The sequence below is a fragment of the Platichthys flesus genome, chromosome 3, assembly GCF_949316205.1.
Source record: "Platichthys flesus chromosome 3, fPlaFle2.1, whole genome shotgun sequence".
NCBI classification, from domain to species: Eukaryota; Metazoa; Chordata; class Actinopteri; order Pleuronectiformes; family Pleuronectidae; genus Platichthys; species Platichthys flesus.
This window is the reverse complement of record NC_084947.1, coordinates 25675743-25689583: the sequence shown is the minus strand read 5'-3', so window position 1 is coordinate 25689583 and position 13841 is coordinate 25675743. Positions and strand designations below refer to the sequence as shown.

Genomic DNA, 13841 nt, shown 5'->3' with positions numbered 1-13841 from the left:
GGTCATGAGTCATGTCTCCAAAAATAATAAACATCTTGTGTCGGTCAGACTCTGAGATTACTTTCACTAGTGCTGTTATAATTAAATAAATCACACCAGAAGCACTGGTGTTTTATTCTGAAGGACCCTTCTCATCTTGACCAGGACGCGCTCATGTAGGTCCTAAGGACCTGAAGTTTCCAATTAGCTGAGAGTTACCAGTCCTTAAACAAAAGGATGTATTCACTGTGACTGTGATAAGCCGCTGTTTAAACAAACTAACAACTCTCCAGTTTACTTGCTGACGCTTAACAGCTAGGTTTGTGGCTAACTGCTATGACAAGACCTCAGTGTAAATAATAATATATTGATTATGGAATGGATTGCGGAAATTCTAAAATTAAAATTATGTATAAAGTAATATCAGAAAAAAATCAGTTTGCCTGCATTTACACAAGATTAGTCTGATTCAAAACTATGTGTCACTGTCCACATACTTTCATTAGTCCTTTATGTTTGCAGAGTTCTGAAGCTAAGAGAGAGAGAGTAGAACGAGATGTAAGATCTCTCAGGGATATGGACTTTCATACTCTTGTGAGGACTACTTCCTCACTTCCTGCAGTACAGACTGAACCCAGACTAAAAGCTCTTCCTCCCCCCCCCTCCTCTCCCCTCTGTGGGAGGAATTCACTCCCTCTAAATGGATTTGTCATCTAAAGTCTGGCTGCTCCACGCTGCAGCCTCTCCTTCTAATAACGCTTGTCTTTTAAAGGGGCACTTCAGCCAAAAAACAAGGCCCATTTACAGAGTATGTCCAAATTATAGCCGCTGCTGCACAATTTCATTTGGCTTAAGAATTTGATGAATATGAATTTGCCCTCCAATAAAGGAACTAAAAGACACTCAGCGTGTTGGCTGGATTAGCAACGGCCCAATACAATACAGTAGGTAATAATGTGAGGTAGTTATGTTGCATGTCAAGCAGAATAAATAAGTGATGTAAATCAAAACAAGATAATTCCAAGCCTAAACCACAGGTACAAATGTTGCTATGTCCTCCCTCAGGACACACACACATTGATTTTTGCAAACCATTTCTTCATATCTGTGTTGGACCAGAAGCTTTGAAGAAACAAATAGCAGACAAATCACAGGAGTGTAAGAGTAAATCAATGATTTTGCATCAATTCAAAACCTAAACTGTTACAGCCATTTGTTGACAATCTTGAGAGAGCTATCTCCCAATCTATAGAGGCAACATATAGTCTTTTTTAATATATGTGAATTTTACAAATAAATATTGGGAACATTACCCGCTTAATACCTAAATTAACCTACTAGTCTGTTTCAGGGTCATTATATTATTACACTGGTTAATCTGAGACATGGTGTCCAGTTGCAGAGTCAACTAATACTGCTTGTAATGTGTTATTTCTTTGTGAAACATCAGAGAACAAAACAGCAAATAAACTGGGGTTAAGATATATGAACACCTAGTGTTAATTATACATCGGTGACAGAATGCAAATTCCAGTCCATTGTATGAAAGTTTTCCTGACCCTAACACTTAACACTTATATAAAGGTCACATTCCCATCCACACAGGTTCCAAATGTTGGTGTTGGACATAATCCACAGGGTGTGGTATCATTCAATATAGATGTATTTGCCTGGAACATGGAGTTGAAAGCGCTTGGAGAGTCCAAGGGTCCAATGAGTTTACCTAATGCAGCAGTGATGAAGACATGAGCAAAACAAAACAAGTGGCTTATGTCAAACCCAGTTGTGGGGTTTACAACTACTCTACTATAGGACTACTATAACATTACTGTGCCTTGAGAGAGGCTGCGCATTCTTAGTGAATATCCCAATTTAATTATATCTTACCAATACTGAGCAAATATCATGTAGGATATATATTGTCTAAACAAGCATTTAAGACACTTAGGGCAGAACATGCCATGTCATTGCACACAGAACAATACGGGATAACATGGGAGGCTATGAATTATAGAAGCCTTGGGCGTTGTCATGATGTAGCACCCAACTGCTATCATGCCATAAATTAAGCCATTTGTATGTTCATTCTCCTCCCTCTCAGGTCGGTACAGTACAAGATATTCTGTTTCTGGGGGATGAATTTAAGTAACACAACTTCAATATTTTGACTGAAACCAAAGAGGTGCCGGTTTGCTGTGCTCTTTCAAGCTGCTAAATATCTGTTAAGATAAAGAGAGAGAACAAGAATAATTTAGTCAGAGAATGGACAGTGCTGTAGTCTCTTTACAAAAACGTATTCTCTTTCTTTCTCAACCGAGAATGGAGGGTTTCTATTCACAGATTTATATTGTGGGAAATGTAGGGTGGATTGAGAGAGAAATAGACAAACATTTCTCCTGAATCAGACTCAAAGAGGAAGTGACTGTTTCTCAGTGCAAAAAGCCAAACATCAACCACAGACTGATCCACATAGTTCGCAAACTTGTCCAATTTGTTTTTCTCCAAATAGACATTCCAAGTTGGTTTTAAAGTTGTTGATTTATGCGGACAAGATTTTATCTTGGTCTTAATATTGCAAAGTGGGACAATTGCCAATAAGCTTCATATTAAAGTAGCACAATTTAGTAACAATATATCAAATGACAATGTGTAAATAATTATAGCATTGTAAAAGTGGTGGTTGTAGTGGTGAAGCTACACAGAATTATTACTCTCATGGTTTATAAAAATTATACTAGATGTAAAAAAAATAATATTGGTTCACTTTCATTGGGGCATTTTCAGGCCACAGATGGCAACCTTTTTCAGAGAAAAGGCTCTAAAATGACACTGTACACTGCCTGTTCAGCACCAGTGAAAGTTAAAGAATTGCCGGGGGACAGTTGAGCGTTTGGCAACTCAACTCAGGTGTTGGTGGAAAGAGTGTATATAAAGATGGACGATGCCTTTCCCCTTCTTGCCACTATACTAAAATAAAGCCAAAATGTCTTGAATACAGGTGCTGCATTATTGTGTGACATCATTTGGAGCAGGAGTCTGCAATGTGATGATTGTGAAATGGAGCCATGATATTGAGGTAAATTTGTCCAGGGACATGCTATGTAGATTCTCAATAATTCAATCCCTAGGTTAATTGTATGGAGTTGGTGAGCACCAAAGCATTAATCATCTAAATGTATCAACAACTAAACATCAGTTTGTTTATCAAGCTTGTAAACAAACTGATCTAGAGTTGTTATTCTATTTAAATACATTAGACCTTTTTGAGATATTATATATTATACATATTTGTGAATGACCAGACATTCACTTTATGTGCAGTTATTTTAATATTTCTTTTATAAAAATCTAAATATCAATGAAGCCCTACTTGAGTGGAAATATAGGTTTGGGATAAGCTTTCAAATAGGGTGTCATACAGTACATTCATTATGATGTCATAGTTCTTCTGTTATACAATTTTGCATTTAAATATATCAAATGGTGGTAAATTCAAAAAAAGGTTTGAAACTATAAACAGGAGATAATTCATATTTGCTGATGTAGATATTTCTGTGATGAATTGAAATCATCTAATATTATGGAGCCCTACATACTGGCCATGCCGATTTCTTGGTTTGACTCTTCTTGTCATTTTACTTATTTTTTCTTGAATTACATTCTTTGAGGTTCACCTTATCATTTCACAAACTGGATCCACTTGAAGTCTCATTTAGTAGGAGGCATCCATATACCTCTTCTTACCTTCCCTCCAGCCTACTCCATGTTGTTTTGACAGATGAACCAATCAATGCCTTATTGGCCTGTTAAGGCCTTTTCTTTCTATCTCTTGTGTTATTTTCTCTCTTTCTCATCTGAAGATATAATCTTAGTCTCTCTTTCCGTCTCAGGAGCATTTCCCCTGGAGGAAGGAAGAAGCTCTCAATAATTCATAGGCTGTCTGAACCTCTTTTTCCAGCACAATCGACTGCTACTGCTGCCTGTCTGACACAGCTAATACCTACTGGCACCAGTGTTGCAGACGTAACATGAAGACTATAGTTAATTTCTCAATGAAAAGTATATACAGTACTTCCCTATTTACTCAAGAGCAAAGTTAAGGGGTTATAATAGAGTTTACTTTAGTTGTTTAGCTGTCAGCTCTGTAACAGGTGCCTTTAAATAACTCCAAATATTGCAAACCACATCACAAGTGTTTAACAGAGAAAAAAAGAAAATAACTCCTGAATATAATTTTAGCTGGGGCTAACATCTGCCACATCGACCAAGCCAGAAACACACAACATTTAAATAAGACCACTTTGGAATTGTCCGGAGGTGTTTTGTTAGATATTACCACCCACAACAGTGAGACCAACAGTGAGACCAAACTGCAATCAACCCTCAATCAAACCCATCAGTCAGACAGCGAACAATAAGGCCCCAATAATGTCGAACATATCAGCTCTTTACTGGGATTAGAAGCAGTCAAGTAATTATAAGGGCCAAAGCCAGACGGTGGATGGCCCTATTGAGATATAAACCACATTGGTATATACGATTTCATAGCACTGTGTGACCGTGGCGTAGAATCTTGATGATTCGCCAAGAAAGAGGGATTTATTATAACTCCGCTGTGCATTGTTCTATTAGCCTCAAACCTCATTCACACATTCATAGTCGACAGGAAGTGAAATTTTTTTACTTTGATGCACGGCTCCAATATGCAGCTCAAAAGAGCTCAGTCAAGTCATAGAACCATGTTCAGAATTGTGACATTTCCTCAAACGATGTAAACATTGAAGTGCGGCGAAGGATCCTCCTTCACCAAAGGAGACAATGTCATTGTGCATTGTCCTATCACCACCAAACTTCTGTCTCATGATCAGAGTCCAAGCATGAACAGCTCCATGTGTCAATATTTTCCTCCTCCTACTGATTCGCTCTCTCCACCACAGCAACAGGTCCCGAGTTGCGTGTGCTCGGGCCCGTTCAGTGCTACAACGTAGCCCTAGTTGAATTTGATATTGTTCACCAGAACCAGGACTGACTAAAGGGATCACATTACTGTAACGTGTTTCTAAGTGTCCAACACTGTCTGGCACAGACTGTCAGCCAAGGGTACTGAAGGACAGTCCGCCAGCTGTTGTACTATGCCTAAACCAAAGAGGGCTATACTGAATAGGGATTTTTGCTGTTTGGATGGTGTTGTTCTCAAACATTATAGAACTCCCCTTTTGAGACTGAGTCATCCTATCATGAAGCATTTAGGTATTCAAAATTATATTAATAACGTCTGTAAATATCATTCACCCTTCACTCTTTTCCATATTAGCACACTCCCACCTCCATGTTAAACAGTTGGCAGTCTCTGTGGTAGTCCTGGCCAGTTCCACACCAAACATATATCAATTCAATTTTGCTGTAATGATTTTCTTCTTGGATGCCGTCCATCCAAGAAGGGGTTGACTTGATGAAATGCCCCTGGCACTGTCTGATCAGTCACTAAAACACCAGTTTCCTCAGATAGTCTTTGTGTCACCTCAGAAACTCTTACCTGTCTTTTTTTCAAAGCAAAAACATTGAGAAACAGGAAGAGAATAATGCAGGGCACAATTTTTGGGGAATCAGCATTGTCTGCTCAGTCATTGGTAGTATGGATACCACACCCAAAGCTAAATGTGAGGACGCGAGGACATGAGTGTCCTCAAGTTTTTTTAATTTATAAAGCATAAGGATTGAAAATTACAGCCATAATCAAATTTGTCTACTCATTTTCATTGCTTTGAGGTTGTAGCCACATATGAGTCCTCGGTGTCCAAGATGACGCATCAGTGCTTGGTCCTTAGTCACTCTTCAAGGGACAGACTCACAACTCAGACAAACGCACTATGCTTTACAATTGGAGTCTGATTCTTTTCCACTGAAGCCTGCCTCACATCAGCATTGAATTAAAATAGCAAGAAAACAACTTGGTTACATTTGTTGACTTTGAGGAAAGTGTATCACGCTCTTGTCCTTTCTGTAATGTGTGTAAGACAATTGTTTGTTATCACCAACTCTGCAGTTCCCCCTAGCTTCACAGAGTGATTAGTCACTTTTGGGTTATTGGTTTGAATTTATGGCTCATAAACTCTGATCTCATCGACCTAAATTCCAGCAGCAGCAGACAGCTGCTGTCAATTAAAAATAACTGACAAACCCACCTGCTCAGCACCAACAGCACACAGACGTAAGAGACCACATCTGGCGAACAAAAGAGCATTTAGCTGCTAAAGAGACAGATATTTTTCTCAGAGCAAAAAGGAGATAATGTTTAATTTGTATTTATTAGAACTCTAATCCCCACTCTAAATGTTGCAGACTCTTTAAAAAGGCGACTATATGTTAAGACTTTTATCAAAATAGAGATTGTGTTGACTTTTGGTGGTTGACGCCCTTATAACTTCATACAGTGATAACATTTCAATTAAGGCCAAAACATTATTTCATCTATATTCAATTTCTTTTTAGGCATAAAGTATGATGAGTATGATGTCTATATTCTGCACACAATGTTATATACAATATTTAGCTAATCATGATCTGTTGCATTCAAACATACCTCTGTAGAGTCTTAGGGATTTGTCTAGAATGATTTGGAGGGAAGGTTGAGTGTAAATGTTTTTAAACGAAGCACATCTTGTCTTGGGACAGGAAACCTCCCCTTCTATATTCAATGTTTAAGACTATTTCTTTATGAGTCCATGATACACAGAATCCATACATACATCCATACATTGCTAATCCTGTCAGGATTAGCAATATTATAGATATTATAGATATCCTCTCCTGTCTCCAGTGCGAGGCCTCAGTGAACCAGCTGCTAGTCTATTAGACTTTGCAGATAGCATATATAATTAATTTGGCTGTCAGTTAACCTTCTGCTACAAATTTGAATCCCCCCTTTCAGTCAGCTACTTTATCCTCCATCCCCTTTGTCTCTAAAAGCTCCCTCTGTCTCTTTCTCTTATCCACTCCCGTTCTCTCACTTCTCCTTAGAAAATGGTTTATCTCTTTCCCAGCTTTCTCTCTCTAGCTACCCAGCCATGTGTTTTTACCCAGCTCAATGTAGGATCATTAAAAGACATACTAGATCTAGGTCAGACTAACTAAGTGTTCAGTAGATCCCAGCAGTGTGTTTGGTTACTGCATGCTACATTGGTTTTGAGGTCAGACTCACCTTCACCATATTGCATCTACACTGCAGAAATAAAGAAAACCATATTAATACATGAAGCTGTATGTGGTAAAGCATTTATAAAACACTTATATCAAACACTCAATGTTTTACAATGCATGTCTCACACACCTACTGACACATAGTGTTTACGCAGCATTGGGCTTAGTGGCGGACCACTCCATTTCCTGTGCCAAGCTTCAATACTCTACCAGTAAAATAAAAAATGTTGTGATCTAGTTAATATTCAGACTGACTCATACAACATGACAGGTGATTCATTCTGTAGTTTAGTGATGTAAGTCTACATTGGTCCTAGAGAGAAAACAAATTATGTAATATTAGGGAGGACAGCTACTATGTAGTTAAGCTCTACAGACCTTTTAGTAAGGCTCTCCTAAAATTCTCAACACATTGCGGTTTTACTTAAAAGCTTTCTCTTTTATCAAGACAAATTTCCACAATTAACTAAGGACAGACAAATGGTTACATAATGATATCGACCCACAGAAGAGGTCTCAGTCTCTTCCAGCTCATTGTTGGGATTATATGCCCCATAAACTGTTATCCCATCAGCCCCATTTTGAGCAGCAGCAAGCAACTGTTTTCAGCAATAAAGCTATAAAAAACCTATTGCACTCAACCTGGCCAGCCGCAGACAGCAAACAGGGAAAAGCTAGAGATAGCTGCTGAACATAGTGGATAATTTAGCAGCTAAAGACAGATAAGTTTATAAGGAGATAGTGGAGACCAAACCAGAGATTAAAGGATAGTGAATATTAGACTATCATCATGTGGGCTGTTGTAATACAAATAACTATAATTATTGTTATTATTATAAACAAATAATGAAATAAAACATGCACTGTTATTGAAAGCTTTGTGCTATTGAGCTATCTCTCTCTCTCACTCTCTCTCAAACACACACACACACACACACACACACATACACACACAAGTGCACATTGAACTATCTGACACAGTTGGACTGGACATCAGCAGTACTTGAAGAAATCCTGGTAAATCAGAGGCCCAGTGGCCCAACAATACATTCATATAGATTTGACTGACCTTGGCAGGCAGGGATAATTCACCATAACATTTCCAGACACTGCTTTCACTGGGTACAATTCTATAACCGGCATACAGTTATCAGCAGGCAGGACCAAATGCCTTCTCACTGCTTCAGACTAAAACCATGATAAATGTATATATGGGCCAACATCACCAGTTCAAAAAATGTAGTGAAAGTAACAAAATAGACTCCTCTCCGGGTGAAAGAAAGTGGCACAAAATTGAACATCATGCAAAAGGAAAACTGACAAATATGACATACGAGCAAGAATTGGAAGCACACCAAATGAGAGGTTGGAAGGATTAGATGGAAGACATGGAGGAGTCAGACAAAGCATTCATACAACACCAAGATAAAAAAGGGCAGTTAATGCCTTTAATAATTACATATATATATATATATATGTAAATACTTTTCTTTGCATTAGATTATTTCCAGTGTTTTTGTTTTGTTTGTTTTACGTTCAGCCAAACCCTCCCCTCCAGGATTTATTTGAATTTTTAATGTTGTTTATATTCAATATAAATAAATAAAGCAATGATTATATTATTATTATTATTATCTAAAATAATTGCACCTTTATGGAAATGAATATTTACATTATCACTGCTCCGACCAGTATGGGGTTTTAAGTATTGAACCTCTTGCAGGGTCAACAGCTTGAGGTCTTCACATGTGAGTTGTAAAGGTCATGAGTTATTGTGTGAATGAGTGTCTAACTGTCTGAGATGACGCATGACGCCTCCTCTGTTTAGTGATGGTCATTACAGTTTGGCTAGATAGGCATTGAACGCATATTTCTCTCCCTCTTCTTTCAAAAAGTCACATGTCAATCTACTCAGGCCAAAATTACACAAACTAGTGTTGCTTGTCCACTGAGGTGGACTGCTGAGTACTGACCAAGGACTTATTTACCCAAGGCCAATGCATCCCCACCTCCTTATACTCTTATGCAATTAATTTTATATGGCGCCAGAGCCCGCTCGGTACTGTGGAGTTTTCATTATCGATGTCTGAGCAGTCACTCTTGAGGTTTCACCCTGATTTCCAAGCATCAAATAAGTAGTAAATCGAACATGAACACTTCAGATAAGATCTACGTAAAGTTAGGGAAACCATGTTAAAGAAAAAAAAAATGTAAACAAACACTCTGTTGTTTGGGCCATGTCTCAATCATTACCATTGCCAGCTGCATTCATTACCACCAGATTGAATCAAGGAGTAAATAGCCTTACAAATGGAAATACGAAAGTAAAGCAAGTAAATCCGATTTGTAACTTAGAAAATCTGTTATAATTTTGTTAGGTAGAGTAAATGTTACAGCAGCTGGGCCATGATGCTCCTCTATGTGTTATCTTGTCTCTGTCAGAGGGACCAACACATGAGTCATAGGTATCTCAGGTAAGTGCTGACACCATCATTCTGCTCTCCTCATCAATCCTATGGGCAGTGATGCTAAAACAGGGCAGCACGATTATAAATCTATAGGCAGGGATGATGCAGCTGTTACTATTATTATACCAGAGGCTGTCCTGTGCCTCTGCTGAGCTTGATGTCTGAGGGTAGATGGGCTAAAAATAGCTGCAACCGGGATCAAGCTTTCTCTGTTTTCATCTTCTGCAACACATTAGGTATTTTCCTGCTATCGACACATTTTAGAACCTAAAACACTTTGGCTCAACTCCTGTTGTTTTTTGATGCGCAATATAAATAACTTGACTTTTAATATTGAGTCAAAATCCCAAATAGTTAAAACATTTTCAGTAAGGTTAAAAACCAGCCAATTTTTTAATTCTGTTATTAGGCTTTTTCCAAATATTAAAACTAGGGGTGCACCGATTTATCGGTTGTACATCGGTAGCGGCCGATATTCGCCTCGTTTACTGATATCGGCTTATCGGTAATAAACTTGACTTTCACCGATATCATTGGCCGATGTTCATATTTGTGGTAAAACCGCTGGGCACGTGCCGCGGCTGGAGGAGCAGTCGCTCCGTCGCCCTCCTCTCCGCGCCGCCGGAGGCTCAGTGCGCGGCACCGGGAGGTCCTCATCCGGTGGCGCCTCACGGCGTCGCTGGTGCGGGGGCTTTCTTTCTCTTGGACCGCGGATCACCTCAGCCACGGCGACCGCTGGGGGAACCCTGAGAACTGGTGCGGACCAGGGGAATCCGACTGTTTAATTAAAACAAGCATCGCGAAGGGCCACGGTTGGTGTTGACGCGATGTGATTTCTGCCCGACACTAAAAACAGGTCAAACTGAGGAGGGCTTGTTAAGTTATCTTGACTCACGCAGTGTAACTTGAAAAAGTATGAGCGTAGCGTCTGTTTAAGTACTTTATTCGCATGTGCATCGGCTCTATTCATCCGTCTCATGCACAGGTAACAAGGGAATCGACAACATACGTCATACACACAGAAGCCGTAACACATCTAATAAACGGGCAATACTGCTACCGTAAATCAATGAGAGGAGTGTCTCTATAATGATACTTTAACAGGGCTGTTTTAGACAGGGTAAAAAGGTGCTGTTTTAAATTATCCTTGTGGTATTTTGACCAAAATATGTTACAGTCATTTCATTAAGATCCCAAGGAACCATTTCAACTTGCGGTAAAATGGGCATAATATGTCTCTGTTAAATAAAGTTTAGTTAAATCAAAGATTGTTTCATAAATCTGATTAAATTTGTGCTCATTAAAAGATAAGAGTGATGAAGGGCTGAACATGTTTTAAATAGTGCTTTTTAAATAATGATTTAATTATTTTTCTGACACAAAAGGGTGAATGAATAACAACAAAAAGAAAATAAACAAATATCGGTATCGGCTATCGGCCAGATTGTTATTTTAAATATCAGTATCGGCCAAGAATCTCCATATCGGTGCATCCCTAATTAAAACTGATATAAAATCATACAGTAGGGCTTTGAAGAGGTCAACAAGCACTGCTGTACCACTTCCTACACACTGTGGCTGACTAAAATAACATGACTACCTCTAATGGCAAACACTTCTCTGTGGCCGCAGTAACTGGTGAAAGGTCGCTCAAACACACACACTGATTCACATTCACATAGGTGTAGACACAGTGTTGGTACATTGTCACTGAAAAGAAACCAGCCTGAACTGACTCATATGAGTATCAATGTTTGTTGACCACCAGAGACAGGAAGGGAACATGGATTAGGGACAGGCGATAGCTCAGGGACGGACAGATGGGGAGGGAAGGACAGGAGAGGATAGAGATAGGAAAAGTCTGGATGGGACCCATATTGATCAAGTATTCCAAGAGTCAAGCCTTGGTTGAACACCCCAATCAATAAGGAGCATTGGTGTTCTGTAACTTCCTGAGACCCAAGATCCGACTTTTCCTGTGTGTTGACCTAATACCAAGAATTGTGCTTCTCTTTCTATCTCTTGGAGCCTTTATGTAGCCAAGATGGCCAATGTTGACATTTAATGTTGATCACTTTAATTTGTGGCTTTACTAGAATATTTTCATGCTGCTATTTTGAGTACTTTATTTTTCTAACATTGTTCACTGCAGTGCCCCTTTTAAAACTCTGTCTGAAACGTTCTGTTTTTGGCCCTGCTGAATAATTAGTCAGCTCTGATTGGTCAGTCAGCCCACTATTTTGTGTTGGTCAACCTTCAGATTAACTTCACACTGATGTAACCACAGTAACATAGCTGTTTGTTCTATATCAACTTGAGACAAACTTTCCAGTAGGCAGCTGTGTTACATGTTTGAGCCGTTTTCAGACATGAACCCCAGTCAGACGCATTCATAACAACACAGAAACATCCGCAGTGTTCAGGCACGGGGTAGCCGGCAAGAGGTGGGACGTGGTGTATAGATTCCACTCCAGAGTTGTCTGTGTTTACAGCACGTCGAAACCAAAATCGACGCTTATTACCAAAAGCTCTCAAATCTCATAGTCTTCCCAAGTTGACATCTGTGTCTGTTGCATGTATGGCTCTCTTTTTCGTCTAGGGATGATTGTATTCTTTTTTCTTTTTTTTCTTTTTTTTTTTTATTTGCCTCCATTGCATGTTAGAAATGTCAACATATCCGCTTGCGTGTGGTAGAATGCTCCAGATAATCCTGTGCTTTATTTCTCACATGGGCTCACTGGCACATTATAATTCTTTCTAGACTGCTGGCAGGAGAAACTCTTTAGGGGAATTGAAAAAACCTGAAGAGCATATTATGGGCACTTCATGTTTTTAACCTCTGATAATTACCTAAATCCTACATCTCAACATTCTGTGTAATATTCCTGTTCCCATAAATGTAAATGGTCTGTATTTGCGTGCGCTTTTTACTAGTCTTAATGACCACTTTAACTTCTTTACAGTTTTGCCACATGTGTCATACATGTAGATATGTATATGCACCTCATTCGTTTTTGATCAGGAGGTGAAGTCTGACAGTGCCACATGTTGTGAGGTTATAAATCATTGACATGACCTCGCCCTGCAAGCTCACAATAACATCCCTCAGGCCTGTCAGATTACCTGCAGCCTTGTGGATATAAAGAAGAAAATAAAAAGAGCCGCTTCGACAGAACATCCTGGGCTTGTATACTGAACACTGCACGGGCCTCTTCAAAGCTGAGGCCAATGAATACAGACTGAGGTTACACAACTGTTGTTGGTGCACAGCTACACAACAACCTGTTTGATAGAGGAGCCTCATACAGAGAACGGGCTGCGCTTCCCAACAGCAGCAGCAGCATCTTCATCACCATCGTGATGGGTGTTGCGCTCACTGCAGTGTTATTCTAATGTGTGATGGAGGAAACATTTGCAGTCAGAGGCAGGTGCTGTGGTAGAAGGAACTCAGACAGTGAGCAATGCAGCAGCTGAACCCACGCCCGTCTGCTCAACAGACACGCACACTGCCGCACACACTTGTTCTGCTCCTCTTTCACAACAATGTCACGCACTGAGATGTGAACGTCTTACCGGCCCCCTCCTCTTCAGGGAGATGTTCTTCCACAGCAGGAGATGGAGCTGGTGCAGGAATCCCATCTCACCTCCAGCTTCTGCTCCTCGGTGTCCTGAATTCACCAAGAGAGCATGACGGCAGTGGCCTGCGACTGGAATCCGATCACCGGGGGGATTTCTATCCCCATTCCCGGTATGTCCGCGCACCTCTCCCGGTGCTGAAATGTGTTGCCCCTCGCCGAGAATAAATGATATCGAGCTCGTCTACACAGCGAGCGACACTGTCGTTGTTTGGTCTGTCATCCTTCCTGTGTCGGTTAGCTACTCTGTGTCTGCGCTCGGGTTTTTACCGAAGTGATGTGAGTTGGAGAAGGACACCAGCCGAATATAAGCTGACCACAGTGATGACAACCAACACTTCCGACTCTGCCTTTCAAAGCAAGAGCCCTACCAATTTAGTAAGCTCAAAGAAAGCATCACTTAGTCCTTTTGACATTTTTTAATTGACCTCCAAAAGGTGCGTATTTTATTTATATTTTCAATCAAAAGCCTCCTCACAAAGCTCTTAGTGATATGACACCATCATAGGACAACATCATCCCACTGGAGCATGTGCTCCCAGAATTCAGGCTTGCTTGT

General features: G+C 39.9%; 1 protein-coding gene across 1 annotated transcript in view; it reads right to left on the bottom strand.

Annotated features, from left to right (window-relative positions):
* The window catches only part of abca2 (ATP-binding cassette, sub-family A (ABC1), member 2), a 70446-nt gene extending 56909 nt beyond the window's left edge, over positions 1 to 13537 (bottom strand). Inside the window, exon 1 of the mRNA XM_062384851.1 lies at positions 13221 to 13537. Within this exon, the coding sequence (XP_062240835.1) occupies positions 13221 to 13286 (66 nt within the window). The 5' untranslated portion in view covers positions 13287 to 13537. The remainder of the gene's footprint in view (positions 1 to 13220) is intronic.
* Positions 13538 to 13841: the final 304 nt, after the last annotated feature.